Here is a 20,905-nt window from a genome sequence, read left to right as displayed (position 1 = left end):
CCACCCAAAACAATGCACACTCTATTACATTTTGACACAGACAATTGTACAACACAAAATGTAGTTGCATACAAAGGAGTCACATATCAGATGGGACTGAGAGAGCTATTGTTCCTTTTATGAAAAACTATTTTGCTTATTCTTCTTCTAACAAAGCATTAACCAATGTATACAGCAGAACCTTTTTAGAGCTGTGAACTCACAAATAGTTGCTACAAGCTCTGAGCATATTAGTTCTCCCTGAAAGGTTTCAGGACTCAAAATGTCAATATGAATATTTTCCTGTATTTTTTGGTTCACTGATGCATCTTGCACCTATCATTCTATTCATTTAGCACAGATTTTTGGATGAGCCAGTCATCAACTCTCATCTAGCCCTGTCTCCTACAAATTATGTTCATATACAACTAATTTGTACTGGCTAATGAGTTCAGACCAATTTTAGCTCATTCATTTCAACGAGGGCACTCTGTTGGTGCAGTGGAGGCTAGGGTCAAACAACCCACAGTCATCTGGCATGTCCCTGGTGGATTACTTTGTAACGTGAATGCTGTTCTTCTACTTTTTACTTCACAACCGTCGCAAGGAAAGATAACCATGATAACTTTCCAGAGTTGTAAAAAAATGTTTCATTGGATTATAAACCCCTGCGTGCAGTGTGTTCCTGGATTGAAATTTCATGTCTCACCACTACCTGAAGCAACACACCCCACCAACGCCCTTGCATTGTTTTAATGCAGGGCTGATTTCAGTCAGAATGCCCACTGAAACTTGCAAGTCATCCTTCAACCTAAGGTAAAAGAGAAAAGCAGTACTAAGATGGGTTAGAGGTGCAGAGGTATATAGGGTGTCACACGAGACATTTTCCTCAGGTGCCATGGTTGTGGTACAGAACACTACCCCAACTACAACTATAGTTTTGAACTCAATTCAAGTCCCCAATATCCTGGTTCATGCTAATAAAAGTGCAATGGAAAAGTATGAACACTGAGCCTAAAATATTGTGCTAAGATTGTTGAAAATTTCTATTGGTCATTGCTCAGTATAATGAGGCAGGTCACCTACCATCTAGCCCCCCACGCAAGTTAAAACAAAGGGCTCAAACTATGTGCACAACCAACTTGAGTGAAGTCTGCCTTGGGTAGAAGCTGTGCACAGAATAATCCTGCCATTTGCTTCCAAAAGGCTCTGATCACAGCAGGCATGACATGCAAGGACTGGGGCATGTCAGGGAGAATACACAGCCAGTGGCGCTGCTCAGCAGCCTCTCAATCACTCCATACAACCCACCCTTCAAAGAAATGTCATCCTTTATGGTCCCTTCAACACCCTCCAAATCCACTCCCCTTCGATCACTACAGCTCAAACACACAACAAAGCCTCTGAGCACTGATATCGGCCGTCCTTTTCTCTCTATCTGTCCCTCCTTCCATCTCTCTGATTGTCTGCCTGTCCTTTAGTGAGAAGAAACCAACCTGTGTCTCCACTTTGAGCTGACATGGCTGCCTGTCCCCCACTGGGCAGGCCAGTTGCAGCCACAAAGCAGGCCATCTAAAGCAACTGAGGAGTGCTGGCCAATGTGGCATTTTGAGTCTGGCTACCCAGCTGAGAGTTACCAAGAGGGGAACTCTGACTAAATGTCATCTATCCAGGTGGACACATCGAAAGTGTGTGGGAAAAAGAGATTGGTTGTTAGGGCTAGTCTTTCTCTGAGACAACGCAGGGGAGCGAGAGGGGAGCTAGTGGCTCCCCTGTGGCAGTCGCTGTCATCTCTCCAGGTGATGGACACACTAACTACACATTAGCCCCACATTAGTCGACCAGCCGCCCACCATGGCAACTCTAGAATTAAAGCCAAGTAGCACCCCTTTTTTCCCATTTAATGAGGCACGATTTTTTCCACACCTTCACAGTATTCCCTGAGCGGGTCCAATCAATTTCCAGGGCAGGGCCCTGAGGTTGGAGCTGATGAGAGTGGGATCGATCCCACTCTGCCATCCTCTGTTTACATTTCCCGGTCTCCTCACACATCAGCCAGGAGGACTGGTCCACCCAGCTCTCTACGAGCGACCAGGAGCGCAATTTACTTTAATCACACACTTGCCAAAGTGGTCAAAAGCTAGGTTACTGTACATACACACATTGCTATATACACTTCCATTCCTATCTATATCCATAAATTGGTAGTGTTCAATTCCTGAATTCTTTCCCAGGCTACCGAGGTAGGTAAGAGTGGTCCTGCTGTCTTAGTTTCCCCTGAGCAAGAGCTCCTCCACATCAATGTGACTAATATTAAATTACAGTTGAATCGGTTCATTAAATCTTCAAAAAAAAAAAAAGGAAATCTCTGGCTAAATCACAATTTTGTAGAACTCAGAACAGGTGAAACACATTCACTTTTAGAACATTTTTCCCTTTGTGTGTAGATCTTTATTTGTGTAGCGCTTTCAAAACAAACTTACAAAGTACAAAGACATTAAAAAAACCCAATAAACCTGCAGGATGAACAATAAAAATGTCTCACATGAATTAAAAACAGTGTTAGAAGGTAATAAAACTGGTAAATACAAGAGGAATAACAGGCACAGACTACAAACTGCTAGCAAAAATATATTTTGAGAAGTGATTTATAAGATTACAATGATATTGCCACTATAAGCCCCTCAGCTAAGGTGTTCCAAAGCCAAGCAAAGACCTGAGAGCCTTGGGACACATTCTGGCCTGGAAAACAGGACATAGGAAGGTCACACACTCCTGCTTCCACACAGTTTACTTTCTGCCAGAACATGTGCGGAAACCTTGTCCCACACCCTTCAATATTTACTGTGGGGGGACTAGCATCATTAGAGGGGGTCCCTCAGGGCACTCTGTCACACACCCACCTGGGAAGTGACACAGTGGCTTTAAATGAGACAAGACATTTGTGTCTGGGATTAGCATTTCAAAGCCAAACATGCACACAGGGGCCGTGTGGCAATGCTATGTTAGACTACCCCCCCCCGGCCACCACCACCAATACCTCCCCCACCACCAAAGACAGGAGGTAAGATTAAAAAGACACAGTGAGAAGGACCGTGCTTAACAAACAGGTGGGAACTTCAGTTTTCCTAATTTCTGTCTCCGTCTCCCATCAGCCCCTGCTTCAACTAGACATCCCGCCCCATCCCCAAACACACATACTCAGATGGCAGACGCTCTGCTTCATCATCGTCAGACCCACCCACGGCCTCTGTCAAGTGTCAGCCTCCACTCCCCTTCCCGTCGCACCACATTGCACAATATCCATGACACATCAGCCAGTGCTAGCTTGCTGTTTAGCAATTTTTAAGGATAGGCCCATAAGGCACTGCTCAGGTCAGGCTGCCTGCTCGTCTCAGGCTTGTTCACTCCTTGGTCGTCCATGTCAAACACGACCTGCGCAATATGCACCCGCCAAGCGCCAAAGTGTGCCGCCATCATAAATAACTCCACCAACAATACATCATTTAAGTGGGTGTTCTGCTCTCGTGGGCAACTCCAAACAAATGGCCACATCGATCATTGCAAGTGCCAGGGTAGGGTAGGCTTGAGCCCCCGAGAGCACCCCCCTTTACTTAAACACTTACACATACACATACATACGCATACACCTTCTATTTTATAAATTGCATCCTGTTTTTCTAAATAAACCTGCCTTGGTCTCCAAGTGGGGGCCTATACTTGGTAATCCTGTGGCGCTATGTGGCAAAGTAGCAGGTGCTGCTAGTTCAACTAGTGCAGCACTCCTCCTGACACAGACAGCCCTATTGTTTGGCAGTGCTGAATAATTAATATTGTCTACAACCTTTAAACAACCTTACGTCAGACTCATCTGTCATGGCGTTCCGCTGAGGGGCCTGGGTTCTAGCATGAGCTAGGATATGCGCTTTGAGCCCAGGGGTGTAAAGGGGGAGAGGTGAAGTACTATATTAACTGTTGGCCTGCGGCAAGCTAACACATGAGGTTGGTGGCTCCATAGACAGCCCCTAATGTTCTTCATTTTTGACCTCACTCCATCCCTCAATACCCCAACCCAGCATCACTCATTGTTGTGTGTGAAAAGGGGTTAGGGAGGGGAGCAGGGCTTGACTCCATCTTTGGATAACATATGGAGAGGCTATTGCCTTACAATCCATCACAGGCCTGGGTAAATGAGAACAACCTGGAATTCATATTGGAGGCATTTCCCTGAGTAGAAACAACAAGGTAAGTAGAAGGTGGAAAGCTGGCAAGCTCCCATTCTGTCGTTTATAGAGCTTTAACCTGTTATCAGAGGACCACCGGCATGGTCAGGAGCTCCCATGATGCCGAGGACAAGGAAAAGGCATATAAAACCAATCTTCGCCATACTGTAGAGCACACTTTCAATTACCTGTATTGCTGTATTGTTTGAGAGTATAGTTATTTAAGTCCTGGGTCATAATTTCGATTAAATTTACTCAGGATAGGGATGATGTAACATCAAAACTGTTGTCCAGACTATTTTCGCACCAAAGATTACTAGGTCAACCTGTTAGTATTTGCTCTGGACTGTATGCACAGGTGTGTAAATCCAAAGCACAAATGCAGGGTAATTCAAATAAATTAAATTCCCTAACTAGATATTTATCCATGTTATTCATAAAAAATGCCAGAATTTTCGGTAGCTAATAGAAAGATTTTTTTATATTCCACAACAATTTCTGTGATCCTGTCCTGATGAAATCCTGGCATATTTGCAGATGGTTGTTAGACGTTTCAACCTCCTTGGAATACCAGATGGGCGAGGATTAAAGCATGAGGACAATTCAAATAGTGTCAGGCAGGTTCAGGATCAGAGAAAAACATATGAAAACTTTCAAAGACTGGCATATTATTCTATAAACTTTTCTGGCACATAGTCTGTTGTCCACCGAGGCACACCTCACTCATCTGGTTCTCCATGAGGCCAAAACAAGTTTCAGATATTTCCAAACACTGTTTCAGATCTGATGCATAAATAGTGGCAAATCGGGGCAAACACAGGTTTCTATAAGTTCAATTTTAACATCAATACAGATTTAACAGTGCCAGTACAAATAAATGTTAACAGTTACACACACTCACAAAGGAAATCATGCAAAAACCATAGACAAATATGTGTCCAAACAAGCACACATATACAGACATTGTGAATCATCACCTCATTGTGAATCTCCTCACAGTTCTGTAGTGTTGTCGGCAGCAGGGCCAGCAGGCTGTGGGAGCCTGTCTCTGGGTCAGTGTGTAGGTTGGACAGGGCCTCTTGGCAGCGCGACTGGATGTAGATCAGGGTCCCACTGGAACACTGGTAGGAAAGGGACAGACCCATGTAACTGTCATACAGGGTTTACCTAAAACCTTGAACCCATGTAGCATATAAAAATAACTACCGGAGAACAGAAGAGGTCTTGATGACTATCCCTCAAATTGTACTTGACTCATCATGATCCTAATGATGGTGCTGTCACTATTACAATTTTTATCAAGAAACAAAAGGTTGTATCAGTGTGCTGTACATTTGGGAGTATTTTTGTCTTTGAAAAATTGTACAGGTCTTATTTAACTGATCATAGCCTACGTAAATGCCATTCAAATATCTATTTGTACTGCATTTCTCAGCAGATTATAAATTGGCAAGTTTATGTACTTGATGGAAAAGCTTTCCTAAAGCTACAGATTCCTCTCCACTCATAAGATATCACAAAATCTTTCCATTTCACAGAAAACATCACTTTATCTATTTTGTCAATGTTGTTTACCAGACACAGTGTTGAAGGTTTTTATTTTACGCAGTCTTTCCCTAAAAGAGTAACAACAGTCCTTACTGAAACCAAACAGAAACCAAACCGAACAACTGAAATCAAAAGCTATATACAGCATCTTCACGACAAATTTGAAACTTTGTGTTTTCCCTTTTAGACCTGTTTGCTTCTCACCTCGGCTACTCTGTGCGTGGAGCTGAAGCGTGCAGAGTCTCCAGCTAGGACACAGTGCTGGTGGGTACTGTTCAGGTCATCTGGTAAATACAAGGAAGAGAAAACTATCAGAACACACTACCAATACCACCAATAATCATCAAAAGAGCAGCGGAGAACGGCCCAGAAAAGAATATTCATCCCACAGAAATAACTATTCAATAAAACGTTATAGAACACAAAAGAGCAGCTGGCAGAATAGAATTAGAGTTAAGATTTCATATTTTGATCTTGTGGTTCAAATTAATTGTAATAAAGAACAGAAGAGACCATAAAAAGAAAAAGAACTGGCTACAACAGAAAAACAGACGAAAAGCAGAGCATGAAGGAACATGACAGCTAAATCATCTTGTACTCTCAGACAGATTGCACTTAGTCCAGCACCGTATCAAATAGAATGAGCAGCATTGTATTATAATTTTAATTACCAAACAAAACCAGATCGCACTCAATCTGTCAAGATGGAAGAGCCATACCAACAAACATTTGTCCAATATAACAGGAGCTTTACAATGAGGCCTTACTGCTGTTTCCTGTGTATCCCTCCATGTGTTTCTTTGTGTGTATAGATGTTTCTCAGCTCTGCCATTATTTGCCTCATACCAATAATTAATTTAGCCATGACAGAGCTGTCATTCACAGCACATGTGCATATTTACAGCCGCCCTGAGCAAGAGTACACCAGCTAATGCCTGTGATTTGAAAGTCAAACAGCCAAATGCTTTGGGAGAAAGATATTATTGTTTGGTGGGAGAAAAAAAAGATGGTGACAAACAAAACAACTTGCCGGTGTTTTCTTCACCCTGATGAGATTGTGAAGGATTAGGTCTCTGGGCAGAATTACTCTGCGTCTTTAAAACTGTTTATATCCAATAACAAATTATCTCCATCAATCTGTTCTTTTCTTGGCGCGTCTGATGCGTCAGTGGGATCAGGAGGGAGTAGAGGCAAACTCGATAACTGTAATAAATATTTATCTTTCTTTCAACCCCTGCGCCTGCTGCCACTTGTCCTCCTTTTCCAGGAAGCAGGCTTTTAAATATATTGGGTCAACTCTTTTCTCCAGTCCCCCTGTGCATTGGGAGCTGGAAATCTGATTATTGAACAGGCCCGGTGTCAAGACTTGCATTGTTCTTTTTTAACCACTGAAATTCCATTTGGGTGGAAATGATGGTGATTCAATTTGCCTCCAGCAGCTCAGACATTAGCAGTTCAAAAGGGCCAGCCAGCGACAAATGGTGCTGAAAAGACATTATGGTGTCTGTGGTTATACACCACTGTAGTTTTCTTTTAATACCACAAAACTACTTATCATATGATGTATGTCACTAAAGCACTGGTACAATATATTTTAACACTTGGTTTAGTGGTGATCACTCTGTCGGTGTGTACGTGTGTGTTTTTGTAATGTGATGGGAGGCATAGCCTCCCTTCAATAAGCAGGGGACTGCATTCTTTGCATGTGAGGGCATTTATTTTTGTGCATGTGAGTTGTGCAAATTTATAGGTGCGTGCATATGTTCGTGAACAGTGTGCCAAGTCTTTAATGCAGGTAGACCGACAAAGCGACAGACGGCCAAGGACTGTGTGAGCTGATATCGTTGTGCAGCAGTTGGCCTCTCAAGGGCGTACTCAAGTGGAGCATAAATCCCCACTGATCCGCGACAGTCAACTCCCATTAGAATGGTCTGCACAACAGCCCATCACTCTATTATCATGGCTGCCCTGAAACTGACTGTTCTATTGTAAATCTTATCCAGCTAAAGGAGGTTGGCTTTAAGTCCTTTCAAGCTGAATATTAGGCACAGACATCACTGCTCTCAGATGAAAACATAGCGGCTTCAAAGAGTCAACTTCAGGAATTCATTAAAACCTTCCTATTCCTTACTTATAAAAGAAATGAATCAGATTGACAAGCACTTACTAGTGGCGTATTTGAAAGCTACTCTAGCCACTCTAACATCATGTAGATACAATAGATAATCGATAGGCAATCTAATGTTCAAAGAGAGTGGCTTCTCTTTTTACACACTTTATTGTGCTGTAACTTTAATTGTAAATTGATAAAAAAATGCAAATTTTTTGCAAATTTGTTAAAAATCAAAAACTGAAATATCTCCTAGTATTTGTAGAATCCCCGCCGTCAGTAATTACAGCTTCTACTCTTCTTGGGTAAGTCCTTACAACCTTTTCTCACCTGGATTTGGGCAGTTTATTCCATATTTCCTGCCAGATCTTCTCAAGCTCCGCCAACTTGGATGGGAAGGGCCTGTGAACCGCCATCTTCAGGTCTCTCCATAGATGTTCTATAGGGTTTAAGTCCGGTCTTTGGCCGGGCCACAGTCAGAGACTTGTCCTGAAGCCGCTCCAGCATTGTCTTGGCTGTATGCTTTGGGTCATTGTCGTGCTGTAAGGTGAACTGTTGCCCCACTCCCAGGTCACGTGCACTCTGGAGTAGGTTTTCTTCAAGGACCTCTCTGTATTTGGCTGAATTCATCCTTCCCTCAATTCTGACCAGTCTCCCTGTCCCTGCCACTGAGAAGCACCCACATAGCATAATGCTGCCACCACCATGCTTAACCGTAGGGATGGTATTGGTCAAGTGATGAGCAGCATCTGGTTTTCACCAGACTCAGTGTTTGTTGACTGTCTGCTCAAAGCATTCAATTTTTGTCACATCAGAACAGAGAATCTTTTTCCTCAAGCTCTCAGAGTCTTTTAAATGTTGTTTGTCAAATTCTAAGCGGGCTATCATATGCCTTTTACTCCAAGAAGCTTCCCTCTAGCTCTACCATAAAGGCCTGATTGATGGAGAGTTGCTGAGATGGTCAGCCATCTCTGCAGAGGACTGCTGAAGCTCCATTAGAGTGACTGTTGTTTCTCTTGGTCACCTCCCTAACCAAGGCCCTTCTTGCCTGGTTACTCATTTTAGTCCTGGTGGCTCCTAACCTCTCCATTTCACAGTTGACAATTTCACAATTGAGGCCACTGTGCTCCTGGGAACACTCAAAGTTTTAGAAAGGATTTTATACCCTTGCCCTGATCTGTGCCTCACCACAATTTTATCCCAGAGGTCTACAGAGTGTTGCTTGGAATTCATGGCTTGGCTTTTGTCCTGGGATGCAGTGTGAATTGTGGGTCATTATATACGCGCCTTTCTAAACTACGTCCAATCAGTTCAGTTTGCCACAGGTGAACTACAGTAAAGTTCTGGACACATCTCAAGGATGATTAAAGCAAATACGATGCAGCTGAACACAATCTGGACAGTCACAGCAAAGGGTCTGAATACTTTTGTAAATCTGAGATTTGCCTTTTTGATTTTTAATAAATTTGCTAACATCCTATTGACATGTTTTCATTTTGTCATTATAGATTATTGTGTATAGACTGATGGCAAAAATGGCAATTTTATCCATTAAAAACTACAAGACAATAAAGTGTGCAAAAACAGAGGGGGTCAGAATACTTTCTGAAGCCACTGAAGATGTGTTAAATGATATATGGATGTATTCAATGTTTTCTCTGCCTTTTAACTAACTTAAATATTTAACTTTTAGTCTGATATATATCAATACATCTACTGTCACTATGTAAAAAGCATAACAAAGTTATTAATAACCAACTTACATCCTATGACTCAAACAATTATATTCGTATGTATCTAATGGCAAACGATAATATCCTTTCCACTGCTAACATTAGTAACAACTACTAAAAACCTTGCAGTAGGAATTTGTTCTGTTTATCAAAGAAGCTTAGTGATTAGAGACACAGATGGAGTTAAAACTAGATTGTACAAGTAAAGCAGCTTACTGTGTAACAGGCTTGGAAATTAGATGTTTTCCAAATGCTAAAAAAAAACAGAAATTTCTCATCTGCTGTATTTATGCTAATTACTCCCCAAATCCAGTCAATTATAATACAGCATTTATATGCAGAATTTGATGTTGTTCACTTTTGTGGGCACCAGGTAATGTACCTGTACAGCATCTAGAAGGTCCATATGTTTGTGCACCTATGATTCTGTATGTCCATACAAAAAAGAAAAAAGATTGAACCAATTCTCTTCTTGTTTTTTTTCTGCCTTTATCGAATAAATCACCTGCAAAGTTCCACCTATTATTCCCTACCTGAGGAGACACTGGATTCATTTACAGAGACCAGAACAAGCAATAATAAATTGTTGCACTGTTTGGTGACATACTGGGGTAAATATTGCATGCATGACTTAGCACTTTGTACAATTTTCTTGTAGCTAACCCAAACCTCTCCTCGAGAACTGTACATTTCGTTGTAAAAATATTATCATAGGTTTATAATGGGCACTATTGATAAAGAAAAAAAAAAATTAACCTCAACAAAAATAGCACACATAAAAGACTTAATATGGAGCATATCTCCTCTAAAACTGAATTTGACATAGCCCTGTAGTTTATGTCAGTTACATCCTCCTGACTCTAAACCCTTAACATGGTTTGAAAAATTCTGAAAGCTGAGAGCTGCTGTACATCTTAGCGGTGTATTTATGATTTTGACATTAATGCAAAGTGCACAGGTAGGGGTTCAGTCTCATTATAAAAAAACACTGACAGCATACGTGATTGTATACCAGATGGATATACATATTTGCTGTTGAAGGGATCAAAACAGTGACCTCTTAATCACATCAAAGCCTCTCTAATCACACAGATTAAATAGAAAATTAAGAAAGGAAAATAAAGGAAATAACAAAAAATTCTTTTGGTATATTGATGTGGTATATTGATTTTCACATAAATATTGGGTACAGTTATGCTGTTAGAATTGTGAGTGTGGCAGATGGAAAGATGCAGTTTTGGAACACAGAGTATATCAGAGGAGACACATGTCTGTCTACACCAACCAAAGGCCAACAGTTAGTAGTAACAAGGGCTGCAGTACATGGTAATTAGACAGGCCAAATTGGAGAATAAAATTAGTGTTAATGGTATGTTAACGTGGGTTAAATTAAATATTTATTTTGTTTAATTTGGAAATAAAAAATCTATTTATTCAATGAGCAGATTAAGGGAGGACTGACTCAAGATTTTTACTGTATGTCTATCCTTATATACTTATGAAAGCAGGGTGTCCTGAAAAAATAACAAATCCCCCATCCATCCAACCCTAACTTCTTGTACAGCTGAAAACAAGCTTCTGCTGTGATGTGGATAAATGTCCTCACACTCAGAAAATACTGTATGAGAAAGCTTGGAAGGGCTCACGAGGCCAAAAAGAGGCGGGTGGAGGTGTCTGCTGCAGCCAAAAGCATTAAGCTATGATTTACACCCCTGTGGCTCACTGTCTGTCCTCTCCATAGAGACATAGTCAGCACTGGGTCACAGGACTTCAAAAAATAACATTTGGTTTTCCTAACCTCTCTAATGCACACAATTTCATGGAACCTTAAAGCTCTGTGTACGGGCCAAGTGACCCTGCTCACACACACACACGCCTCAGATCCATTTCTCCTGCAGAGAGGGTTAGAAGAAGAGAATAGAGCATGGGAGGGAGAGCGGAGTGCATCCTGCTGGCATGGGTCATTTGGGACAAAGCACAAGAAACACTAAAACACAGGGTAATAAAAGTGTTCCTTCCTTCAAAGTCAGACATGGTGGTCATGGTGGTGAATGTGGCCGAGTTGTGTGAGTAACGTGTTTACATGCACGTGTGTGTGTGTGTGTGTGTGTGTGTGTGTGTGTGTGTGTGTGTGTGTGTGTGTGTGTGTGTGTGTGTGTGTGTGTGTGTGTGTGTGTGTGTGTGGCTGTGTATGATTTGTATAGAGCATGATTTAGTACCTCTCATGTAATAGCAGTCTCCAGACTCCAGGGGCAGCATAAGGCCAGGTGTGTGGATGTCCCAGGCTACCTTGAGCCCAATCCTCCAGCATGCCTTCTCACCGCTGCCTCCCTCACTGCTCTCACCTGTCAGTCATACACAACCCAACTCACTTTAAAATTTGCAATTTACACAATATTCAAATTCCAGGCATTGGGTTGATAGTTTCATCCAGCGTAACTGAAACTGAGTGTAAAAGTGCAATACGCTTAAACTACATTTCTCACATCGTTATAGAAATACATGTGTTTTATCACTTTATAAATCAATTTATTTAATACAATATAAATCTCATTAATTAATTCAACTATTTTTTCCACATCTGCAACTGAAAATAGATTAAACGGAAAACATGGTGATATCACCAAGTGAAATCTGGGTAATGCACTGCCCATATAACACTGGCCATTTATCACCAAACATGTAGCCAAAAAATATGTGAAGTTAACCAAACTAAATGATTACCACTTTAAATAGTAAGGAGTGCAATGATTTAATCCACCCCACCCAAACAATGGATGTAAGATGTATGCCTCTGTCTCCAGAAAGTAAGAATCACTTGAAAGACGAGCAAAGATGATATATGTTGCTGTGATCATATTGGCTGTTAGCGCAGGATCTTTATGCTATCATTATGCCGTGCAAGAAGAGGTAGTTGGATAAAAGCCCTTGATGTTGTTTAGTGTGTATGAGAGCGTGTTATTAGACAGTAGGTATCCTATGATATTCCTGTTTCTGAACCCATTCACTGTAACCACCTCCCCTATTCTTCTCTCTCCTTCCATTCTTACATGGCATACTAAGAAAACAAGATTTGGCTTGGCTAGCCAACACCCTTCAGCAAAATCAATACTAAAGTCTTTCTGGGCCTCTCTGCCCCGCAGCTGCCTTTTCCTTTGCTCAGCACGGATAAATAGTAACTTAATTTCCAGCCATTGTGCTCTGAGAGCCAGCTAATGACAGCACTCCCCAAGGCCTCAGGAATGGTGGAAGATCATCCTCTGTGCTGGAAAACACTCAGTCGTGGCAGATTCCTTTGGATCAGTGCAGCTGGGAAAAACACAGCTCAAAACACTTCTCTGGCTGAAGCAAAAAAACAAGGTGAGTCTGCTCAAAGAGAAAAATGCCTCTCAAAGGAAGCGGGTGTGTTGTGTTTCTTTCTTCTCTAGAAGTGCAACATTCCTCACGGTAACAATTTCATTAGCTGGTTCTGGAAGCCCTCAGAGCCAGCAACTGGAACATATCTCTATGGCGCTCTGCTCAGACTTTCCTCCCTAAAGTCAGGAACTGTGGGGTCACTCAGAACTAGAAAAGACACAGCTGCTAAGCACGGCAAGGTGTTACGCCACAGTGTTTGAAGCCCATGTTCACAGGGTCAGAGTTGAAATGGCTTAGAACAAATCATCGAAGCAGCCCTGTAGAGCAGGTGTTTCTGGTTAAGAAACCCCAACGAAGAAAGTCCAGCTGTAAAGTGTGTTGGGATATCAGAGCAGTTGGCACTACACCTGTGTGATACTGTAAAATTACAGTTTCAAGACACAGATGCAGACTGTGTAGAGCTCTCACCTTTAACAGTGCAGTATGTACAGTATGTTTGTGAACTACAGCTGCACCTTTACCTCCATCCACAACACAAAATCCTATTTTGCTCTCCTTCCACAGCCTTTGGTGGTCTAGTGAGCGGCATTAGACTTTTATTTTAATATCCACTAATTTGGTTTGATGATAAAGGGTTAATTCAAAGAGTAACGCACAAAGAGAATCATTAGTGTTCTGAGTATTTTTTTACAATAGAAATGAGCTTGTATTGTATACTATGCAAACTTGATTGAAAACAAGCGATACAAATTAAAATGACCTTATTTTAAGTAAAATTTTTTTCATATGGTGGTAGTCTCTTCTTAAGCTGTTTTGCATATGCTCTAGAAAGCATAAAAAGTTCTTCTCTCACTGAAATTCTCTATCAACTCGATCAGCAAATACGATCAGCTCTTGAAAGAGAGCCTATTCCATAATTAGGAGACATCGTATTATCCATACCGTACAGTCAGGAGCACTTTTCAAAGCAGGGCTCATTATTCCATATCAGATAATTGCACATCGATCATTTCTTGGGGAAATGATTTAGATGAGATGCAGTGTGTGTGATAAGGCCTGTTTGTTAGACTGCACCATTGAGCGTGTGTTAAGAGCTCCAAATGTCTGTGATCTCCCAACGCACAGTCGGCGATAAGGCTGTCAGCAGCAAGCCGGTGATGACATTTGATAATGCCCTGACACTATCACGTAGATGGATCTGATGGTTGCCTCACCAGTGGCCATGTCTACAGCTGCTACAGCGCTGCTGTAGGGACATAATACACAAGGTTAGCTGCATCTGATCCACCATAAAGCAACTGAGATAAGTTGATGGGATATTGAAGTGAAAGAGTAAAAGTTAATTTCAGAATCTTAATTTGAGAAACAAAATGCCATTGACTAGCATGATGTACTTGGGATTAAAGTGTTAAATAAAAGATTTTACAGTGGTAAATCTATGGTTATCAATGTTCAATCCAGTTAGCACAGTTATGACAAGTACGTTATTTTAGCTTTGAACCTCACCTTTGTCATCGTGACAGCTATAGCTGTAAACAGCCACTGGCGAATGAGTGATCAGGTTCTCATCGTGGTGCCATCCTACTGCCATTTTCCCCATGCCGTAGTATGGTTCCTCTTTCAGCTGGCTCATAGCTGCTGGGTCCATGTAGTTGAGTAAGGTGACATTGAACTTCACTGGACCGGCACACACCTGTGGTGGACTGGGCTGGGAGCAACCCTGCCCGCTTGCCTGTTCCTCCTTGTCCTCAGTGTGGTAATCTGGCAGGTTGTGCTTTAGTTGGGCTAAGGGTTTCCCCTGGGCCACTAGTCCCACAGGTTCATTCACTGTGGCACTAATGGCCTTAGGCGCCCAGCCAGGGCATTTCCCTTCACTTTGTTCTGACCCTGCTGCGACACTGGTTTCACTTGGTTTGACCTGGGAGGACTCTCCCTCTTCACTGCTGTGTTTGGACTCAGTCTCCCACTCCCCTTCCTGCTTTGACCCAGAGCAGCCTTCTTCACTGTGTTTTGACTCAATGTCCCACTCTTCACTATGCTTGGACTCTGTGTCCCCCTCCTCACTTTGTCTGGACTCTGAGTCCCCTCCTTCACTGTTCTTGGAGTCTTCACTGTGTTTAGACTCTGTGTCCCCCTCTTTACCCTGTTTGGCCTCTACCTCCCCCTTTGCACATTGTGTTAGCCTGTCTCCTTCCTTCAGCTGAGACACATCGGAGCAGAAGAAGGTGTTAAGCTCCCACAATGCCTTGCAAGCAGCTCTTAAGTCAGGGTCACAACAGTTTTGTGCTTTGACATCAGTGTCCTCACTGTGCCAGGGGATGGCAAAAAGCCGTGTGTCCAGATATCGATAGGTGTGGCCCGGCTCACCCAGCAGAGCCCGTGACACGGCGGTGAATACATCTCGGTCACGGACACGAACCAGATCTCTCAGGAGGCAGCCCTTGCTTCTCAGGGTGAGCAGAGCTGCCTGCACCCGGCCATGGAGCTCAGTAGGCAGCGAGCAGGATCTCCTCAGAACCAGGCCAGAGTAACTGGAGTCCCACTGGCAAAAAGAAGTTGTTTTTATCATTATGACATTGCGACAAAAATTACAAATCAGAGATCATTAGCATTATCTGGAACAGCGGCTGACTTACCAGCTGCTGAAAGCCCCGGTCTGAAGGTCCCAGAAAGGGGATCTTCTGGTCTCCCAACTCCTGCAGTAACTTCCGCCTCTGTGGAACAGAACACAGTAAAATAGGCTGATAAGCAGCTGCCGGAACCTACTGCATTTTGCTATTGTGTTTATTTACATACTTTGATGTCTGAGTTAGAAATGGCCTTAACTTCTTCTAATCAAGTACATCAAGTATAGCGCTTTCGGGAGGGGTAGGTGGTGGTGTTAGGAGCAAAATGTACATGACTGAAGTGAGGTAAACTGCAAAGAACTTTAAGACCTTCACCTTCTTAAACTTAAGCCGAGGTTTAAGAACACAAATGTAGTCACTACCGAAGTCCCAAATACTTCAAAATGTATGAATTTACCTGAGCCCTCAATTTCCAAAATCACACTACTTGCTTTGTATAGCCTTCATACGTTAATTCATCAAAACATTCCTATCTGCGAAAAACATTACTCATTAGTGAAGACTTACTATCAGGGAACATCCAGTGTCTGGTTCAAATGCCGCCTCTGCTTTGGCACTTAATTTAAAGTACTGAAAACACAAAGTCTGAGTACAAAACTGCAATATCTTAACAGTATTTGCAGACCTGAATACATCTCCAACCATCTTACATTAAATATATTCTTTGGGAACAAAAAGTCCAACAGTAATAATGTGAAATTTACAATAGCAGTCTGTACTGAATAGGCACTGATAAGAAAAAACGAACTAAAATCAAATCGTACAAACTGAAAAACTAGGTTTTTGATTATTGAATGAGCTTTAACAAATTATGCATTCAAAACCGGCTGTGATATCACAGAAACCTGGTAACAAGTCACTTTCATTGACGTCTCACATTTTATGATTTTGTGAACGCTCCTGTGGGGTTCCTCACAACCTTATAAAAGATGCCCTGTGCCATACAGTGCTTCTCCAATAAAACCGTCAACCTGGTGGAGGGATCAAAGTACCTTTCATTAGGCCACATTCCATTCTGACTTGTAAATCCAATGGCAACTGGCAAAAAACTATATGCCCAAATAAATTTCACAACTGCTTCCCCACCCTGCCTCTTCTTCCCCACCCATATGTGCTTTTGTGAATGTTAAGTGTACATTCTGTCCGTGGGCTCATGAGCTCATATTCATTCCCCACAGGTGCACACACACACACACACACACACACACACACACACACACACACACACACACACACACACACACACAGCCTCTGCATGGTGTCTCAGGAGAAGGAGAAATGTCACCGACATACCACTGTCTTTTGCATCTCTTAAAGTTTTGGGTGAATGGCCTATGGATTTAACTGCCAAGTAGTTGTGACTTTTTAAGGAGAACCAACCCTGTGTATATCTCTGAGACATTTACAACAAATATCTCACATTTCTTCTGCCCTAATAATGCCAACACAGCAAATATGGTAACCAGCTGCCAAAATATGTACACACTTTAAGAGTGAAATAAAATGTCCGGTTAATAACACTGAAAGATGCTGTAAAAAGATGTGTGTCCTGGCTCACAAGGGGGCTGGATCAAAAAGAGGGCAAGTGGTGAAACTATGTGCATTAAAGACAGGAGAGAGGAAAACAGATACCAATAACTGCGGCAGAAGAAATGGGAAGGCATTAGATCTGAGGCCGTTTGGTGAATTTACCTTCAGGGTTAAATCTTTACCTTAGGCTAAACAACCCAACACCTGCTGAAAGTTTTCTTAAAGGATGCACATGAGTGTACGGGCCTTCCAAGTTATTCTGGAACAAAAAAAAAAAAAAAAAACTAGTTCGCAGACAGTTGAAATCTAAAAAGCAAAACAACATGCACTATTCATGGCCAGACTGCATTCAAAGGCTGTTGGAAGAAATTGACAACCTGACACATTCATTGGTGTCAAATTCTAACTCATGACAGAAGCTCAAGATATCAAGGTGAGGCTCTGGGCTAGTGTTGTATGTGTATGCGTCTGTGTGTATCTGTGTGCTGCTGTGAGTCTGTATCCTGGAATCCATCTACTGTAGATGTGTGCATCCGGGCACATAAGTAAGGTCATTACAGTCTGCTTTATTCAGAGTGTGCAAAGCACTACTCTATACACAAACACAAGAGTGTGCCTACATACTGAATGAGTGTGTGTGTGTGCGCGTGTGTAAGGGTGTACATGTAAGGCACCCATACAGACACATACATGTCCTTCCTGAAAAACGCACAGCCAGGACAGCGAGCATGATGCCTCAACCCCGACCAGGGCTGTCACACACATGTCAAATACATCAAGCTTCTCAGAAATTCCACAGAAAAAAAGAAAGACAAGAAGTTACCGGAGCCCTCTGAAGCAGATGGACTCTTGCAGTATCAGAGAACTGCCGTGTCTGTCTTCCTGTCTCTGTGTCTGCGCCTGATTCTAGGAGGAAAACCACGAGGCGCAAAAAAATGTCTGCGTTTCCACTCAGACCCAAGAAACGAGATTACCAATCCCATAATAACGTGGATACTTCACGGTAGCCGTGCCAACCGTCTGTGCTGAGTGATATATCTGATCCTTTCTTTTTCTCTTTTTAATCTCTCTCTTCCTTGATGGGATTATTCCCTCAGACGGACTGTTTATCACAGAAAAACATATTAGGTAGAATAGAACTCAATTGGTTTGCTTTGATCTTGGCCTATAACAGATATCAAACTGTGTACCATATATGTATTAATTTCATTTATTTCCCATCTGTGACACTTCAACGGACACTTTCTTCAAAGTGTTCTTTGCAGAGTAGATTAATGTCCAGCGCTAAGCATCAATAGCTCAAAATAGCCAGATAACTCCTCTGCTGCGGGGATAAAAGCACTTCCAGTCTAACTTGTTTCTGCCCCAGAGGTTCTATCGGAGCGTACTGTATTCGGTACAACTGCTGAAGGAGGACACATGAATCTCAGTGGGCTTGTCTAGATTTGGCTAATGCATCATCACTGAATATGAAAGCTACAATGTAGAGTAAGCCCTGAGGAGGGCTTAATAAGTAAAATTGTCACTCCATGAAGTGGCACTTCTCGTGTTTTCCAAAGCAGACTTTTTCTGTCTGTCGTCTCTTAAGTACGAAAATTGGGCCTCTTCACTCTTTTACCTATTATTTGTGTGAGATCAATATCTTCAATGTGTTCAATATGTTCTTCTTAGTCTGCAATGTGAAACAATAGGTACACCATATTTTATTGAAGCGCTCCAACCAAAGGAGGGCAGCACCTCCATCAATACAGGTGCCTCAGAGTGCAGATAGCCAGAAAAAACCATGGATCTCAAACAGGTCAACTCAACTGTGATGAGAAATAGCTGTGTAACAGAGCTCTGTGTTTAAACAGCAAGCCATTGGTACTTGTGTGAGACCCATTTCAGAACCGGTCTTCTTCTGCAAAAGTGATGGTGAATCAACAGTTTTGACAAGCTGGCTGTAAAACGTCGGATTCAAACAGACAGACTACCGGAGTACATCAAAGCCGCTTCCGCCCTGCTCCATTTGGCACCAGATCGAAGAATGTAGGGAGCTTGTGTGAAGCGACAGAGGGTGCAGAGAAAGGCAGGGAGTGCCCACTCCACCAGCACAATTGTATTTGAATGTATGATTCATAAAAAATTTGTGGAAGCTTTGAATTTTGAACATGAACTAAGGAAAAAACACGGACAGCAATTTAAAGAATCAAAAACCTAAGGCCCTTCAGCTAATGATATTCCAGTTTTCTCTATAAAGGTCTGTATAGGTCAAGGTCTACCTCATCTTCAGAGTATGCCACTTACTTGAACTATAGTGTGATAACACAGCACCTAGGTGCCATCACACAAAAATACCTACACAAGCACACACATACACAACAACACATACAGGTTGAGGTTCCACTTGTGCTGCAGTGCTTCTTGCTGCATACAGTCATCGTTTATACCATGCATCTAAGAACATGCATCTAAAATATGTCCATGCCACCTAATACACAAATTGAAAAACAGAGGCTCCAGTAGTAGTTACAGCGTGGGGAATGGCCTTTTTCAGCTATTTTCACCAATTATGCTTCTTCATTTCATGCATGCCACACTAAAAAAAAACATCCAGGGCAAATAATTAACCATTTCTCACTTCTGACGTTTTGTTTACAGCCACTTGTGGCATTCATTTATTTTAAGAACACCCGCTCGAAGTTTTAACTTAGTGTGATGGCTAACTGGGCAGACTGGTAAATGGCCTACTGGAATGTGTGGGAGTTGACCTCAGAGCGGGGACGTCGGTAATGTGTAACCCCATGTCTACACACTCCCGCTCAGGACCAGCCCGTGAATATGAACTGGACTTTGAGAGCCAGAGGTCAGTCAGGAGGATGTTGCCAGGAACATCTAAAACATTGGCTTTCAGCTACTTTTGTGTTAATACAAAGTCATTTTCTGGATAATCTGTATTATCCTGACATGTATTTACAGATTCAGTTTGTTATGTAGGTTTAACCTACATTTGCAAATCATGTTTAATGCAAGGTACCCAATTCAAGCTCATGCAAACATTTTTTATGTCAGTTATTGAGAACATAATCCTCAACATGTTTCTCATTGTAAACACATTGTTAATACACTACAAGGTTTGGATCATACTTAATTAATGAAGTTCAGAAACTTTTTTTTAAATTTAGTTTTGTTTTTCATTCAAAATTATCAAAAAAAAAAAAGGTAAGAAAAAAATATACCCAGAAAAAACTGAGGATGAATGCTACTCCATTAACCACTGCATATTTTTTCAAATCAGTGAAGTGAACATTGTGTATATATTGACAGACACGTTCAGCATGTGTTCAGAGGGAGTCCATAGGTGGGGTAAGCGATGACAAATGGCGGACAGTCCGGCTCTGGCCCATTAATTGTTGTTGGAGGCTGAAGGCTGTGTTGTTCATTTCACCTCGCGACAGGTCGGCAGGGGACATGTTCATTAATATTGGAACATTTTCATCCATCTACCTGAACAAGCGCCCAGTCATTTAGAGGGTTTGCGCTGGGCAGACCGTTCACGCCCTGTTTATAACACTGATCTAAGCACATTACCAGTGCTGTGGGGGACCACTGTCAGTCATTAATTAGATTTACACACATACACACACACACAATGTGCCCATCTTTATTGGGGCCCAGTCACGTTTAAAAAATTTCAAATATGCGATAAGGTAAACTAACACACACCCAGTCTGCCAATTTAACTAAACATCAAAAGGCCTGTCCTATTCTCTCTTTGTTAGCCGTGTACACTTTCTCACACACTCATTTACTTAAAGC

General features: G+C 42.0%; 1 protein-coding gene across 2 annotated transcripts in view; it reads right to left on the bottom strand.

Annotated features, from left to right (window-relative positions):
* Positions 1-20,905, bottom strand: part of fto (FTO alpha-ketoglutarate dependent dioxygenase) — a 120,640-nt gene that overhangs the window by 85,026 nt on the left and 14,709 nt on the right. For both annotated transcript variants that reach the window (XM_040131860.1, XM_040131855.1), the window contains exons 2-6: positions 15,587-15,664; positions 14,457-15,492; positions 11,813-11,938; positions 5,955-6,034; positions 5,180-5,323 (exon numbers count right to left, since the gene is read on the bottom strand). In XM_040131860.1, the coding sequence (XP_039987794.1) occupies positions 5,180-5,323; positions 5,955-6,034; positions 11,813-11,938; positions 14,457-15,492; positions 15,587-15,664 (1,464 nt within the window). The remainder of the gene's footprint in view (positions 1-5,179; positions 5,324-5,954; positions 6,035-11,812; positions 11,939-14,456; positions 15,493-15,586; positions 15,665-20,905) is intronic.

Source organism: Xiphias gladius, chromosome 1 (genome assembly GCF_016859285.1).
Source record: "Xiphias gladius isolate SHS-SW01 ecotype Sanya breed wild chromosome 1, ASM1685928v1, whole genome shotgun sequence".
Taxonomy (NCBI): Eukaryota; Metazoa; Chordata; class Actinopteri; order Istiophoriformes; family Xiphiidae; genus Xiphias; species Xiphias gladius.
Note: the sequence above shows the minus strand (reverse complement) of the source record. Positions and strands in the feature narration are given on the sequence as shown.